This window comes from Xiphophorus hellerii, chromosome 5 (genome assembly GCF_003331165.1).
Source record: "Xiphophorus hellerii strain 12219 chromosome 5, Xiphophorus_hellerii-4.1, whole genome shotgun sequence".
NCBI classification, from domain to species: Eukaryota; Metazoa; Chordata; class Actinopteri; order Cyprinodontiformes; family Poeciliidae; genus Xiphophorus; species Xiphophorus hellerii.
Window position 1 is genome coordinate 26029906 of NC_045676.1, and position 17631 is coordinate 26047536.

General features: G+C 39.2%; 1 protein-coding gene across 1 annotated transcript; it reads right to left on the reverse strand.

Annotated features, from left to right (window-relative positions):
- Positions 1–765: 765 nt before the first annotated feature.
- LOC116720770 (voltage-dependent calcium channel gamma-4 subunit) lies at positions 766–17614 on the reverse strand. Its single transcript, XM_032564188.1, has 4 exons — positions 16545–17614; positions 8298–8381; positions 5287–5427; positions 766–5014 (listed from the first exon to the last, which is right to left on the reverse strand). Exons 1-4 carry the CDS (start codon positions 16765–16767, stop codon positions 4461–4463), a joined length of 1002 nt encoding a protein of 333 aa, XP_032420079.1. The 5' UTR covers positions 16768–17614; the 3' UTR covers positions 766–4460.
- Positions 17615–17631: the final 17 nt, after the last annotated feature.

Here is a 17631-nt window from a genome sequence, read left to right on the forward strand (position 1 = left end):
AAACTTTGTTGTTCCAAGTCAGTGTTTAGATGGAGTCAGCAAAATCCCCCCAAAAGAAAGATAAAACAATCCAAATATAAATGAAGTGGAGAGAAATCGGAAAACGACAAGAGCAACAAAAAATGGGAAAAATGTATATATAGTAGCAGCTGATTTTTCAATTATTCTTCATAATATAGTCACAAATAATACCCAACTTTATTTAATCACGAAGTCATTTGTAAGCTTATTCTGAAATCACCTCGTCTTTAACTTCTTATATTGAATATTAGCTACTTAAATTAACTAAATCATCACAGGCACATGAAAATAAAATATTTACTCACTGAATCAGATTCTCCGTGTTGATAAAGTACAATAATAGGTGATTAATGTCCCATTTAGTTCTTATTTTTTCAGCAAAGGCCTACTTACATGGTTTACCTGACAGCTGGCCAATCACAGGCAGAGATCATTATTTAAATTAAGCAATTATTACAGTACATTAAGCTCCACCTCCAAATAGGAGAGTAGTTATTTGTTAATCTAAAGGTGACTAACAAGAAAAATGCTTCAAGCCCACTGATTTCCAGTTGTAAGCAGAAAAGTATTTCCTCTCATATGCTTGAGTCAACAGCAACTATTGCAAATGAACAAAGCTGGAAATGGCCAAACGGGAAGAGATGCTGTCTATGATATTTGCAGATTTTTTTTACAGTTTACTCTGTGATTTGTTACCGATTGAAAATCTGTTGCTATTTATCATGCAAAAGAAAGTCACATCACTCCATCCTGACACAACAAAATTTATTGATGGTTCTTTTGCTCAGCCTCTTCAAAATCGACGCCATGAACGTCGGTCGGTCGTCTCACTGTGACATGATAGAAAACTGCTACCGTACAAAACCTCTCTTTACACAAAAGGCAGTGGCTGCAGAAAGTAACCCAGCTAAAGGGACGGATTGTTTTGGTAAAGTGGCGTCGTTGTGTGGCGTATCAGCGTTATCCTGGCATGTCATTCTCATTTGGGATTCAAGATAATGGCTATTTGGAACAGGGTCTAAAGAAGAACACATTTTATCAGAAACCTCGAAGATTTCCAAGCATTTTGAACAAGTTTATATCTAACCCTCACTGGTCAAAGGACCAATTTAACACTTTGTGTGATTTTCATCTTTCCCGGTGCTAGTTATGTGACACCCAGAGTGAATTCAGAGACATTTCATATTGTTGCTTAGGGTGGAAAATGGTTAATCTCCAGTGATTTTAAAATAATGCCTGAAGAAAATTTCCAGACAGCTCCCACTAAAGGTAATGGAAATTTGCAGAAATATGTTTCAGCAAAGCAAATGAATGTTTTTTTTTTGGTTTGTTTGTTTTGGTGGTAAATGTCTTTCCAATTCTGTTTCATCGATTGAATTCAGTCATGTCAAATTAATATTCTGTCGTCTACAAATGAGAAAATTTGTAAAAACAAACAAACAAAAAAAACTACCCAAACTAAATTGAAATGAATTATTGTGAGGTAAGTGGTAACTCAGTGCTAAAATTCTTGGTAATTCATAAGAATTTTCTTTTTCACTGCATATCAGATTTAACAAAAAAGACTAAATAAAGGAGTAGTTAATTTATTTGTCAGTTTTGTTTAATCTTTTTAGTAATCAGAACCTTAGGCATGAATAAATAAATCAACTCCATATATTAACACGTGCCTGTGCTTTTTAATTAATACCAGTTAGCATTAGCACAGTACAAGAATCCTAAAAACTGTTTTAAGGGACTATATATGTTTTTTTCCTTTTGAAAAGGGGCTAAAAAATGGAAAAAGTTTGCTCTCCCACATTCCCGCGGACAACGAAACGCCCCTTTTGTGAAAACCCTTATTAGCTTAACCTCAAACACCAAACTAGCCATGCATGTCGTACATAACGACAACAATGGTGGGGTAAATATTTGTGCTGCATCTGTTCATTAACCAACTTCAAGATTAACACTCCTTGTGGTTTGGTGTTTGCTATTCTTGCTTTCTTATTATGTTTAGCTCTAACCTATGAACATGTCCCAGACTACATGTTTGGCGCCACCTACAGGTCTGGGGGAGTAAGGTTAGCAATTTGGGCTGTCCTCAGTGATTCTGTGTTGATGAAAACATTTCTGGAAATGGATGTTTTTGAAACTACAACCCATTTTAGAAAAAAAAACGTTCCAATGTTGACAGTGCCTAACATTAGCCTAACAATTCAAAGTTTTGAATTAGGGAAAAAAGCAATGTTTATCAAAGTTCACTCTGACATTTCAGTTTGCAGCGCCGTGCACTAGCTCCATACAAAAAAAAACCAATCAAAACAGTTTTAAATCTAAAAAATTAATAAGCATCAAAATTTTCTAAACCAGAAAACTGACAATGCAGCTTTTTCTGTGTGAATTTGCTGTATTTGTACATTTTTAATTTAAATAGGATGTCTAGATAATTTGGCACCATCTTCTTAGCCAAAACACAGATTTATTCACGTGCATGGCGATTGCCAAATGTATCCCGCAACTGATAAGCCAGATGTGCTTGCACATCTCTCTTTGCGCTATATATATTTTTTGTACTATCAAATTCATAAAAATCTTCCATAATCTACCTAGAAAATATCATGTTGCTTTTGTTTCCTAGCTGTCTGTATTAGGTAACAAAATAAAGAGTGCAGCTAACCTGATGAATAAGTCACCAATAGCGTACCGAGTTGTGTGGAGCTTCAGAGCCACACATGGAAACAACTGGATTTGTCTTGCTGAAAAACCGTCTTTACAATATAAACAATAATTATCACATTCTCTAAAGTAGCTAGGAAATGTCTTTGGGGGAGAGATTTGCTCTTGAATAGATTCTGCTCTAAATAGCCATTATTATCTCCACAAGCCACTGCAGGCAAGACATTGGTTTCCTTTAAACACTGGGAAAAAAATGCCAAAAATATCTCCTCATTTGTTAACGTCCCTAAAAGTATGACCTTATTTTACTTTTGTTGTTTTTACACAAACTAATTGTAACAGTCTGTCTGGCTTAAGTAAGGAACCCGTTTGTTCCACGCATCGTCCCTGAGCACATTGAGAGCAAATTACACAGGCAGGCCTCCGCAAACAACATTTACGCCAGAAACCTGCGCAGCGTGTTGGAATGTACGTCATTACTGCGAGCATTTTCATTCACATTTATTTTACACAAATTCATAGTTTCATTTAGTTATGCTGCGTTCGGAGCCACTAAACATACAAGCACATACTCCCACACACTTACAACGCACACACTGATCACGTGACTTCTGCTCAAGCGCCATAAAAGATTAATGAGATACGGTGAAAGCGTTTAAGTCGTAGAGCTAAGAAAATAAGTTAGCACCGTCTGTGTTTTCGAAACTACAACCTAAATTTGAAACTATGCTAAATTTCAGCATAAGACGCCTTTGATAGAGGTCACATAATATGAGCAAACCAAATACTGGAGACAAAAACAATATTACATCAAAACAGTGAAAGCGGTTAATTTTCAAAACAGTATTTCACAAGAAAAACACAAAAAATATTTTGATGCTCTGAACTGAAATCAAAATCAGAATTAAGCCTGTAAAAGTTGCTCTTTTTTCCCATGAATCAATCGCCTTCAGAGAACATTCTCTGAGCTTCGTCTTTCCAAGTAGTTAAAATATTTTAACATGACTTTCATGAAACAATGCTACATCTGCCTGCGGCTACTATTTAAAGGGGCGGTATTAAGTAAAATCAACATTTTTTTGAGCTTTTTATCATGTTATAATGTTAGTCCCTCATCCTAAACATACCAGGAATGCTTTCTTGATTTTATTTTTTTTTCATGCACGTTTGAGAAATCCTTTAATCTCCCGTGGGAACCGTTCAGCTGTTCAAAACCCCTGGATAGATCCAGGTCTGCCTTTGAGAAGCTCCTCCTCGGAGCTGCGGTTTCTCAGCTTCTGCCTCACAGAGCAGACCTGCACCTTCAGACTAGCCAGCAGCAATTAGCTTTCCTCATTACAGGAGTCATTTGTCTGTGAAATGGTTGTTAAAAACGTTCTAAAAGGGTTAAAAGAGGAGCAACATTGTAATGACTTCCTGAAGGTGGAGTTTCAGAAAAAGCTGAAGTTTTTAAAGAGACAGACGCCCAATTTCAAGGTGTTAAACTAGTAATTAGTCAGAAAGTAAACTTTCTTTAAAGTCATGTTTCATGTTTCCAGGCTCTATGTGCCTGGAAAATGAATAATACTGCCCCTTTAAATATGATTTAGAGAAGCTCATGTAGTTTTGTAAACTTAATTCTGCTCTTGGGATGTAAACTGTCCCACTTCTTTTACGTAGGCATATAATAAAATCATACTCTCACACACTTTGTGATGTGTCGCATGACAAACTGTTGTTTATCATCAGCGGCGCAACATTTGATAAAGCGCACCGCTCAACCCAGGAACGAGATCCAGGCCTCATACGGGGGTCGTCCTCCGGTTTGCCCCGTTTTTCACATCCTTCTGGAAACAGTTGTGCACTTGTAAAAACCCGGTATTCCTCTCGGGACTGTACGGCCCCGCGGGCCCACTTCCGCCCTTCAGAGGGTCCCTGCTCAGAGTGTACATGGATATATCCCCCATGGGCAGACCCATCCCCAGCCCCACGCCTCCAGACCCGCCGCCCATCTTCATTCCCACGGGGGAAGCTTCGCGGGACGGGTCGGTCGATCTGGAACTGGAGCGCGAACGCCTCCGTCTGTAGCGGTAGCTCGGTATGCGGGAGTACGGCGAAGAGGACGAGGTGGCTTTGATGAAGTCCCGCTTGCCCCGGAATCGCGTCTCCTTGTTTTTCTCGATGTAGATGTTGACGGCGAGTACGCCCACCGACTCCGCCACGATGAAGGAGAGGGCGCCGAAGTAAAAGGACCAGCCGTAGTTGTACTGGTTCTTCTTGTCCTCGTCTTTCTTGTCACTGGGGTCCCCGGCGTTGCTGGAGATGTAAACAATGATGCCGATGATGTTGCTGAGGCCTGTAGAGAGGCACAGGAAGGCAGATGGTCGTTGGTAAAAGCTAAAAAGAGAAACTCTGCCTTCAGACACGATGTATAAATTCTCTTGCTTTCTGTTGTGACAACAGCATGTGGGCATAAAGAAGACCGGCCCTTTCCGTGTTCTCTGTGATATTTACAAGAATCACCAAAAAAAAAACTCGCTTTTTTGTTCAGAGTATATTTGGGTGGAATACATTTAACATCATAACCCTTGTGTGTGTATGTGATGCCAGCTGTCAGACTTGTCCTACCTGCAGCCACAAACAGGATGCCTGCGCTGAGCAAGACGTTGTTCTTCCTGGTGTATAAACGTCCAACTCCGACACACAGGCCACCCAGCATCAGGAGGACTGTGCTGAGAATCGGAAAGAGGCTCGATGCGCGGACTATACCTGCACCAAAATGACAGAGACAGTAAAGCAATATGTAATATTAATGGCCAATGTTAGTGTGCTTAATGAGGGCACACACAGTGGATGGTAGAAGTGTTAAACCCATAACTAACCTGCCTGCAACCTTCAGCTTACGGTTTTGTCTTCTTGTAAGACAATGGGTTGTTCTCGAAAATGAGGCCAATCCTGCTGTGACAACTGGACTTTGAGTGTCAAATACACTTTGAATTAAAATCAACAGGTGTTTCAACACATTAGTGTTTTATAGTAGTTTGTTTTCTGATGGGTTGTACAGGACAAACATCATATTAATGGTGTAAAAACGAAAGCCTGGCATTTTACAATGATTCACTCCATGTTAGCAGATACCACACCTATCCAACTGTATGACCATGTCTGCTTTGTTCCCAGCACACAATATTAATTTTTGCTTTGCTTGCCATGGCTTCGTGGCTTGAAGGTGGTGAACTGCTGCCAGACAGGGTGTGGGAAATGTGGGGGAGGCTACCACATGCTGACTGGCTGATTCATGCAGCACTGAATGCTAAATGGTAAATGGTCTGTGCTTGTATAACACTTCTTCTAGTCCGTAGGACCCCAGAGAGCTTCACACTACATTCAGCCATTCACCCATTCATGCACACATTCACATGCTGCTGACTGACACTCTGAGAAGCATTCTGCCCTGCAGACTACAGTAACTTCCACATGTTATTGTTTTCACTAAGTCTCTTTTACTTCACCTAAAAATGTAGTAACAGCATAGTGCAAATAATTCTTGTTTTTATAGTTCACAGAAAGTTATTCGGCGTACGTTTAAATTTGGTGTTCTCTTTAAATTGTTGTGAACATCATGATGAGATCCAGAGAACCGTCCGAGGCTTTAAGAAAGAAGACTGTAGCAGCTTATGAGTCGGGTAAGGGATTTAAAATATGCAGAATGTAACTTTTATGAATAATTTTTTTTTGACACTGTCAAGAAGTCATGACAATATGGCACAAGACAGATAATCTATGCAAAAAACCAAAAAACGAGCTGATATGTCTTCTTCAGTGACATAACTAGAGACAACCAATCAGAACCAGGAGGCGGGTCTTAGCGCTGTCAATCATTCCAATGTGTGCGCCACTCCTTCCACCTTGCTCTCTGCTACGATGCAGCTCTAAGGAAAGTGTGTTAAAAGGAACGCACTGCTCTAGAAGAAACAGGATAAAATTTGCCAAGAAATACCAGGACTTTGGAATAATGTTCTTTATGGAGGCGAGTCTTGAATTGAATTAGACTAAACAGATGATATACAGGGTGGGCCATAAGTTGCCATACATAGGAGAATGTAAAATGTATATTTCTTTTATATTTCAGATACCTAAGAAGATACGTTTTGACAAAAGAGCAAAGAATTGAAAATATACTAATGGCTGGATTGGGAAGCAGACGCGTGGTTTCACAAAACTTTAACAGAAAACATGGAACGAGCGTCACACACGACACTGTGGCAAAACTTATTTGCAAGTTTCAGAAAACTGGAAATGTTGCAGATCAACCACGAAGTGGTGCAAGATGTGCAGCGATTACACAGAGTCCCACAAAAATTAAAATGCTTGTCCAACATAAAATGCTTATTTTTTCTATGTATGGAAACTTATGGCCCACCCTGTATGTTTTCTTCCATAAAATGGCTAATTGGACTTATATTATGGGTAAGTGCTTTCCACCATGGGATCAATCATGTATAAGAGGGTGGTGGACAAAAATGTGAGGCCATCTGTGAAAAGAATCCCAAACAAAACAAAACCAGTTTAAGCCGGAGTGGGACCAGACCCTGCAACGTGTCAATGACCCAAAACACACCAGCAAAGAAACCAAAGAAAACTAAGAAATCGAAAGTTTAGGGCTAAACTAAAACCGAGATCATTATTCTTTTGGGATACCAAATAAAAACAGGGTCAGTATTAATAATATCAATACCAATATTTTTTTATTATTTAGGTTTGATACATCGTCAAAATTCTAACCTTCAGGTGTTTTTGTGGTTTTTCACATCAATTATTTCCTTAAAACATGGGGCAGAATTTGAACAAAGTTAAAAGTTGCCTACAAAATACTTGAATAGCATATTAACACGATAAACAGAAACGATAGAAAAACAAAAATAAATGTGTTCATTATTTCCTAAAATAAAGTGGAAAAAAATGATAATTTAAGAGCTTATCAAAACAAAAAACTACATTCCAAAAATAAGTTGAGATTTCAAGAGGGAATTAAAGTATTGTTCTTACCACACTAATATCGATTTAATACCGATACAGACTTGGAATCGATATTGTCAATATTTTGGATCGATCCGCCCACCTCTACTCCAAAGTGGTTGCAACTTGCAACTATGGACAAATCCTAGTTTTATTTCCCTCAGGTACAAATCAAATTTATTATCATATTTTTTTTTAATGAGAAACCCAAAGTTTACTTTGATAGTGTGCTTGTTGCTCAAAACGCGTTTGGTGTGAACGCACCATAAGATCACATGTCAATTTGTGAACCTTTTCTAATAAAGAACTAAGTAACTTAATGGGATGCCCTATTCATAAACGTATGAAGCTAAACCCATCTTTTTTCATGAAATTAGATTTTGGCATTCATACGCACGTAAGTCAGCTTTGTTTTACACGATCCCCATTGCTCATCACACAACTCTTCATTTTCTAGCAGAGCTGCATCCCGTCATGACATCAAGCTTTTATTGGGGGGGATAGAGATGTCATGACACATTAAGCACTCTTGTGATAACTCCATCATCACAGAGGGGCAAAATAAAGACGGTGGATTAAAAGCTGGAGTGTTTGAAGATGAAGCGGTTGCACTGACTTACGTAAGATGTACTCTGAGCTGTCTGTATCGTAGTCGTTATCCTCCGGAAAGTGATTGATCCAAAAGCAGCTTCCCCTGTTGATACCTGCGAAGAAGCCAAAAGCAAAGGTAAGACTGGAAAGTAGGAACCGGTGGACACTGAGATATTCTTCCAGCCACGTTGGAAACCCCAGAACAAGATCGAAAACACTTAAAATCTCCGCTCTCCCAAAGCGCCTTCCACTCAAAAGATCCAGTCTCTTCCCTGAGAAACATTTCTCCATACTTTTAAGAGAATAAAACATTGGCAGATTATAAATATTAAACGGTTAGACTTTGAATTAAGACTCTGACTCCAGTGTTTCTGCCATTCTGACACGTGAGTCTTTATTTTACGGTTAGCTGCCAGCACTCTTACAACAATATACCGAAGCCCCGGAGGCACAAGTTTCACATGTAGGGGATCATTAACATGTACCAAAGCCTGAAATATGGCAAGAAGAGGACCAGACAGGCTGGAATGCAAATCATACTCTGGAAGAAAACAGCAGCACGTTAGCTATCGGATAGCTCTGCATACCATTTCAAAGTCTCATCATTGTGGTGACGAAACAACACAATGATGAGGCTCCTTCAGTTCAGGAGTTTCAGGACAATAAATTAACTGTTCAGCTTTAGTTCAGAAAGTAATGGCTAAAGATTTTTAGTCTTCGCAAATCTTCAAATTCCAAACCAGTTGCTCGATTTGATCGGACGTAAAAACATGTATAATTAGGAAAACCGTCAGACAACTGCAGCATGCACCAACACAATTTGTTTATTTTCCTGTTGGTAATAAACCAAAACACCTTTCAGTGGAGTAATGATCTGCTGTAAGTAAAAGTGTTTGACTCTTATCCAGAGGCGTAGGAACTGGGGGGGGACGGGAGGGATGTGCCCCCCACCCCAAATATTGGAGGGAGGCACATTTGTCCCCCCCAATAATTTCACCGCAGTTGCAAAAAATATTTGATTTTGAAATGTTCTGCTTTTATTTTGAAGGCGCACCACAGCGCCTCTGTCCTCCCTCCTCTGAACGGCTCAGCGTGTTTAAATTTGTGTTTCTCAACCTTCTGAGAGCCATGGCTCATGTTTGACTGGAAAGTGAAAAATGAAGTTATTGAATGAAGAGCTGGAAAGTGAGACTGAGTTATCAGAGAGGAGCTACGGTGTCTGTTAGATGTGAAAAGCATAATTTTTAGTTATATTTGTGGGGCAAACTGTTGCACTGACGTAGAGTTATTCAAGAAGAACAAAGCTTATTTTTTAGATTTTATCTTTGTTGGTCAAACTACTGTACTGAGTTTAAAACTGCTGAGTCCCATTTTATTGGCTATTTTTTACTTTAGAAAGAGGCAGAATCAGTTCAATTGCCAGTCAACTTTTACCAATGCATTTTTGACCAACAGTCAAATGTATTTTGACCAATAAAATATATCAGAATCTGGTGGCTAGCTTGTGTGTGTTGCCAGAGTATTTATCTTGCTAATTGTGAGGCAAATGACAAAGTGAGGGTTCATCCTGGCAGTCATCTTGCTTGATGAAAGACTGAAGCCATTTTGTTCAAAAGGAAATGGAAGAAGAAGTTTTTGGGGCAAATTTGTCACCTTGAGATGATAAACACACATATAGAGGCCTGTCACAGTAATCAATAAATCAATTAATCACATGATACTGATCTTTCAGATTGTGTTCTTGCATTATTATTTTGCCATTACCATTGTATTACTTAAAAATGGTCCCAAAACAGCAATATTATTGTTTATCGCAATAACTTTTGGAAGAATTTATTGTCCATCAAAATTTGCTATTGTGACAGGCCTACACACATATGATATATAGTGTAGTTAATTTATTACCAGGGATGGCATAATTACTTTGAAAAAGTAACTTGATTACTCAATGAAAAATTCATCCATCAGCTAGAAAGTGTGCATCTCTCTTTTCCCTCCATCGTTTGCGTTTGTGTCGCTGGTGTTACACATGAAACGTAACTCCCCAAGGAAAAAGAAGAAAGCAACAATATGTGTTTACTAAAAAAAATTACAAATATAGTAACACACAGTAACTTGGATAAGTAACTTTAATCTGATTATTGGATTGTAAGTAGTAACGCGTTAGATTACGCATTACAAGGGGTCAGATTAGAGTAACGCGTTGATGACACCATTGTTTGACATTTCTGCTCAAGCTATTTACTGACCTGTCAGGTTTTGGATATGTGTCCCCCCCCAATGATAAACTTGTTCCTACGCCCTTCCTCTTATCAATAACATTTAACAACCGGAGGTCACTTAGGGTAATTCAGGCCCTATGAGGCTCAAAACCAAAATAAGTCCTAGTCGAGTTTCATACAAAGTTATCAGACTTTAGCCGTTTTATGACCATTTATCTCTATTACTACAGTGACTACTTGTACCTGTGTTTCCATTGAACATAAAATTGCGCAAACTGGAATTTCGAAAATAAATTTGCTTAATGGAAACACAAATTTTGGAAGGTTTTTTTGCGCTAGGATGAGGTGATTTTTTTCGACTGCATCGAAATGAGTAAAAACTTCAATGGAAACACTTATTTCTTCTCATCACAGGAGTCACGTGATCAACAACTGGATGTTGCTACTCATGGAAAAGACGAAGAGCTGGTAGGAGGATGATTGGGCTTTTAATGGCGTGTTGAGTGAAGAAGCTTATTCACGTGGGATTTTAGCTGCGTTTCTTACCCAATGGAAACACAGTGATTGCAAAATTGTGTTTTTTTGACATTAGTGGAATATCAAAAAGGTTTTGCAGGCATTTGGTGATGGAAACACAGCTAATGATAAACGTGGACAATATATTCTGCGCGTACACTTACTGTGTCCAGCTTTCGGTATTTGGAGTTGCTCAAGTAGATTTTGAAACTCATAGCTTATTTATGCGTGCGATATATGTTAGGCTCTGAATCTAACAAATCTGGGATTTCCCTTCACGGTTCACGGTTGAAAGAAACACTAGGTGACCCACTTTAGTTTAAAATCAAAAGGTACAGAGATTCTTAAGCACACAAGGTATTCTCTTTGTTAGCTTTAACTGCAATATGGGACTCAGGTTCAGCAAATGGCTGATCTTAAATGAGGCAGATCAATATTGGAGAGAAATCCTGATGAGGGCTTCTTCATTAAAAACATGACCCAATATAAGAAACTACCCATCAGGTTCATTTAGGAGTGTAACAAACAAAATATCTTTACAAAATAGTTGGTTAGTCCTTCACTATTACCCTATTTTTTGTGGGAAATAACTTCTCTTTTGTTTTCAGCAGACTCTGAAGCTCCAGTGTGGCTCTGCCTTATTTAATTTATCGTTATGGAAGGGCTATGAGCTCAGTTGGTGTTAAAAACTCAAAATCAGCGAGAGCACCGACTGATTAGCTGCATTCACTTGACTGTTTAATGTCTGCCTGATTACCTCTCTGTATGCTGTGACTGCGTCGCGTTTTGCCGTCTCACAGGCAGCTTTGACTGTTGACACGCTTTGGTACGTGATAAAAAAAAATTGCAATCGCCCAAATACTGACAGACACATAATGACCTGACGAGATGAGTAATGTAGAGTTAAGTTGTGTTATTTAGCCCCTCTGCTGCTTATGTTTTGCATGTGATTCTCCTCGGTGAAGTTAGCATTTTTGTGGCTGACGTCTGAGACAGCAGGGAAAGGAAATTAAAGAAATTCGGGGATTAAGTGATGAAACAGGCTCAGACTGTTTGCTCCCCTATCTCAAGCTCTGTCTTTCAGTTTCTTTCAACAGTCATCTTGTCTTTTTCACAGCACTCTCTCCCTCTCTTCACCATTGCGGCTCAAACGCACACTTCCCCGACATGTTTCAGATTGCTTTCCTCTCTAAATTTCCTCCAGCTTCCTTTTTAAAATGTATGCCTCAAACACGCACCTTGAATTAGCGCCGAAGCTCAATCAATGTTTTATTAACATGCTGGCTGAGTACGTTCTGAGTTTATATTGCGTTCCTTTAAAACTTCTAAGTTGGGGTTTCTGAGTTTCTGTTGGAAAAAAAATAAAAAATCCCAAGTGGCATTTTTAAATCATCATCAGGGTTTGCTGTGCTTCCGTAGTTAGAATCACCATCACGTTCATCTCAGCCACCTTCCAGTTTGAAAACCAGTGACTTACAGTATAAACACAGCTCTACAACATTATGTATGTGACTCAAACAATGACATTAAAAAGTGTAAATAAGCAGCACATCACCACAGCTTCAGACATTTTTAAGTGTGAGGATTTTGTCGGATTTTTAGATTGAGTGTTGAGATTAAGGAAGTTGATTTCTCCAGGTGGAATTGCGACTTTCACTGGATTTTTCCAAGTTAGAACTGGTAAAAAAAAAATATCAACAAAAATGTTCTGTCCTGGTCACAAATTCAATTTCGCAGTGTTATTTCCAGAAAGTGTTAATGTCTGCAGTGATAAGCTGTTTATTGGGACCTCAGTTAGTTTGTGTCTAACTAAATGAATGTCAGACGATGCAATGTGCAACGTCTGATATCAAAGTCTAGTTTCACTCCAGGTATTTAAAGATATACATTGCCTGTTTTTCTAATAGTAGTTAGCTTGGTCACAGAAGACAACCTTTGTTTTAGTCTGCATGCTCTGGTTAACGATTAATTGATTGCTAAATTAGTAAGACGATTATTTCAGTTATCGATTCATCACGATTAGTTGTTCCGGTCCCGATATACTGACACACAGGGTGTTATTGAAGAAAAAAACTGTCACTTTAATAACACAGTAATACAATAACATTGTATTATCCAAAGGTTGCATCTTCTGTAGAGTAAAAAATGGCCGTTAGGTCTCGAGATGTGCGCAGAAGGCCAATGAGGAAATAATCGGGGGTATCGCAGCAGAACCGAGGACTGTGCTGCTCACACAGTGAGCTCACTGGGGGAGATGTCTCCCCGGGGCCCATTTGTCTGAGAGATTGGAGCCCATCTTTTATTACTCAGCGTAGCTTCACCATAGCAACCTCCAGCCCCCACCTCCAACCTCTACACAAGCCAGAATCACATTTCTATTGCCGCTCCTCAGAGGACGCCTTTGACATCTTCCTGATGCGTTCAGGAGCCTGACTAACACACACAACCTCTGACACCCACAGTGGAGAATATGGAGATCTGTTAATCATCTGGATTTGACCGTGTGATGTCAGACTTAGTGATAGGTGCACTACTTGAGTCAGAGATCTTTCTTTAGTCTTTTCACTCGAGCGCTTAGCTGCATCAAACCTCCGGCTTGCTCTACAAGGCGTGGTGTTTGTATGATTTCTCCAATAAAAGTCAGACAGCGTCCCCTTAAGCTTAACCAATTATTTATGCTGCTCATTTTACCCATAGCTGGTAAGACCTTAAATCGAGTAAAGGCAGGGAAATCCACTAAGACACAAACAAAGAAACACCACCGAAAAGCGACTGGAGAAAGTGAAATAGTGTTTTAATCTCCTTAAGTTGGCAACACGGTTGCCTGCTTTAACATACCGAACCACAGACAAAACAGTAATTGGAGTAGTTTTGTCTGCACAGATGTGTTTTTGTATCAAATGTGCTTGTGTGAAAGACAAGAAAAAATGTCTTAAGAGATTTTTTAATTTTTTTTCAGCGCCCCTCTTCAGCCTTAAGAGCTGGCTGGGAAGAGATGTTTAGGAACACTCTGCAATTCATTTCAAGTCTCTTGCAGCTTCTTACAAAGTGCAAGGAGAGGAGGGATGGTGTCTTTTGATTAACTTTACATGAAATCCATAAATAGCATTGCAATTCTTTTTTTTTTCCCCCCCTTCCACATGAAATTCCAGAATGACTCATAATAGTACAGACATTGAGCCTGGAGTATGACTATGACTATAATGACTGTATTCATGAGCGAATGATTAAACGTCTTGGAAAGTGTTGCCTCTTCGCGTCGACTCCAGCAGCCACAACACTGTCAACTCTCAATGAGTGACAGATGCTAAACGGATGAAATGCAAACCTCTGAGCTGTGCTCTGATGTGAAAATTGAAAAACAAAGAATACGTCATATTTACAGAAATTGTTTTCTTGAACTGTTTGCAGCTGCAGAAGTAATCAAACCCTTTTTAAAAGCCTAATCTGGAGGTTTCAAAACAAAACTCTCTCCGATGGTTTCCGGTCGGGCATTTCAACAACACCAAAGACATTCGCCTTAACAATTATGAATCTGAGTCCTTGTGAGGTTATCTGGTAATTGCTTTGCTGTTAAGTCTTATTTGTAAGACTTATTTTTGTGATTATGAAGCACATCAAAGTTCACACAAGGGGTTCCTCAGGGCATAATTCTCACGCCACTTTAATTTTGTATCTATGTTTCCACCTAACTTCCTCACTGAGCATTTCGTATAAAAATAAAAATAAAAAAATCCCTGAACGGGGCAACACATTGGTCAGTGGTAGACCAAATGCAGATGCTATCGTCCTCAACGCAGTGGTCCCCGGTTCGATTCCCAGCCTCTAACCGTTTGCTGCGTATCTGCCCCTTCTCTCTCTGCCCTTCTTCATCTGCTGTTGAAAAATGACCACAAGTGCCAAAAAAAAAAACCATTAAAAAAAAAAATGTCTGAACAATGTCGTTTAAAAGTCAACAGAACAACAAGAGCAACAATAAAATAAGAGGTTTACAAATGCAAATCCAACTTATGTACAGTTACACATTTACATAATCCATTTTTGTACAGATTAACCGTAGTCAATCCAAGTGAAATACACTCGCAGTCCAATTCAATCCAGGTATAATCCAATATGGTCAGAGTGAGGCAGTACAGTCAGTCAGCCCTAATTACAGACTCCATGCTAAAAATTAGCTTCAGGAAATGATTTAGCTCATATCTTATTAACAAGGCAGAAATATTGACCTTCTCTGACAAACTACTTAGGCATGAACGTGAAGGTGTAATTAATATAAAGCCTCAACCCTGTAGCTACTACGATTATTATTATTTTTTAAATTGCATATTCTATTTAAAATCATAGGGCATTAATGCTTTGTTTTTCATATTGAATTTGTAAAATGACAACTACTGTATGGTCTATTTAGTTTATTTCGTGTAATTCTGCAGGCAGATGCGTGGCCAAGAACTCTGAGGCTGAGAGGCGTGTTGCCTGCTGAAACAGCTCAGACGACCGTTTAACTTAGAATTAGACGGAACAGATCTGCCCTTATGAAAAACTCTGATGTAACTCTGCCCTTATGATGTCTCTGCTGGGTCCTACGCATAAAAAAAGAGCGAGGACAAGAACAAATCGGTGGGGCAGCTTCAGCTCACCCCAAAAGCTGCTGCCAGGGTCCTGACCAACACCAGCAGCATGGATCTCGTTATACCGGCCCTCAAATCAGCGCACAGTATTCTCAGAACCAGAAATTATCAACGGGAGACAATATTCAGGAAAAAATCATTTCCCAGTTCTTTTTTTATCAAGTCTTGGCTGCTTCGAGTCTTTAAATTAGCATTTTATTTTTATTTAAAGTGATTTTTGTTGTTCCTTTTTTAAAAATTTATTACTTTATTCATTATGGGTTTTTTTCCCCTATCTAATACGTTGTTAAAAACTGGTGCCTTGCCTTAAAATATTTGGCTTTATATATGGCTGAAAAAACAAAACAAAAATCACAGGGAAAATTCCAGAACCGAGACAAAAGGACAACAGAAATGACAAGAATCAACCAGTCATGGTTCCAGTGACTTGGCTTCAGTCCAAGTAGACGGTCAGTGGAATGTGCAAACGTCAAAATAAAATAATAAATAAAAAAATATCGATCTATTGTCCAAACACAAGACGCCCAGTCCCAGAACTCCTCAGGGATCAGAGGCAAGCTGCAGAACTAAACTACAAACGTCTGCTGAACAAATGGGCTGTGCTTTTTTTTATGGTTAAGAAAAAAAAAGAAAGAAAAAAGATGACTGATCACTAAGATGATGATTTCCACCCCAGAGTATAATTATTGACGGAATTTAGTTAGGCTTTTAAACATCTTCCTAGTTCTGTTTTTCTTCTTCTTCTTTTTTGAACAGTCAACTTTTCACGTTTAACTTCAATTCTGATATTTACTTCAAAGAATGAGATACAATGTGCGCCAGAAGAGAAAGAAAGGAAAAAGGAAGATATAAAAGTCTCAAACCTTAGCGCTCTTATATATATATATATATATTTTTTTTTTTTTTTTACCTTCGATACAGCAGATCCTCCACAGTCCGGAGTGCGTCAGGTCCCCTTTCACTTTCTTGGTTTGCATCTGGGTGTCGTCAGCGGTGACATTGGTGGCGTTGCAGATGTACGCCCGGGAGTAGAGCCAGTAGTCGGTGCCGATGGCGATGGTCATCAGGCTGAAAGCGGCGAAGGCCCCCGCGATGGCCAACAGAGTCTGAACCCCTCGGTCACACCATGCCATGGCGTCTCATGCTGTGAGCATCCTCCACCACCAGCGGTTTACGCACGCAACGCGAGGCGCGTTGATGCCCAGTGGAGAAATCGCTGGCTGCTGCCAAAAACCAGGAGTCGATCCTTTCTCGGTTAGTTCTTCCTTTTCCTGTTGTTTTTTTTCCCTCCTCCTCCTTAAACTTCAATCAGAGTTCTGTACGAGAGACGCGCGGAGCTCAGATCTGCACAGCTTCTTTTTTTATTATGATTATTATTATTCCGCTGAGGGCGACGATTAGAAAAGCCACAGGTGGAAATAATAATAATGAAGAAAGAAATCTTTTGACGAGCCTGTAAAGTTTTTTTGTCGATAGATTAACAGTTTAAAAAAAAAAAAAGGAAAGGAAGAAAGAAATCAAGAAGAAGAAAAAAAACAAATGTGCACTAACCAGCCGCAGAGACGCTCCTCTTCACAGTTTACTGTTTGGCATTAAGGCGCACAATGGATGGCGCATCCAGGCCACACCTTCCAGCGCTTTAAGCCAAAAACCCGAGAGCGGAAACGAGTGAGAAGGAAACATAACCAGAGCAAAAAGAGACGTTGCTACGAACGGTGGTGACTTGAGGGGGATTTTATGACGACAAAAGAAAAGAAAAACGCACAGGGAAAGACATTTAAGTCAACTGAACGCTAATCCCTACTTCAAAATGTCTACATTAGTGCACGCGGAGAGGAAAATCTGGTTTGCGTTTGACTTTAGAGCAGCGAGTTTAAAGTAAAAAGAAAAAAAGAAAAAGAAAGACATCTGTTCGGGAAAAGAGCATCCAACAAAATTACTTTGAAGTTGAAGGTGGTGTGCAACGTAATAGCTCATAAATAATAAAATAAGAGAAA

Coding starts and splice junctions, on each gene's coding strand:
- LOC116720770 (XM_032564188.1), bottom strand. CDS start 16,767: ATGGCATGGTGTGACCGAGGGGTTCAGACTCTGTTGGCCATCGCGGGG. Junction 8,382..16,544: donor GAGGATCTGCTGTATCGAAG/GTAAAAAAAAAA, acceptor GCTTCTTCGCAG/GTATCAACAGGGGAAGCTGC. Junction 5,015..5,286: donor CATCCTGTTTGTGGCTGCAG/GTAGGACAAGTC, acceptor GCCTCTCTACAG/GCCTCAGCAACATCATCGGC.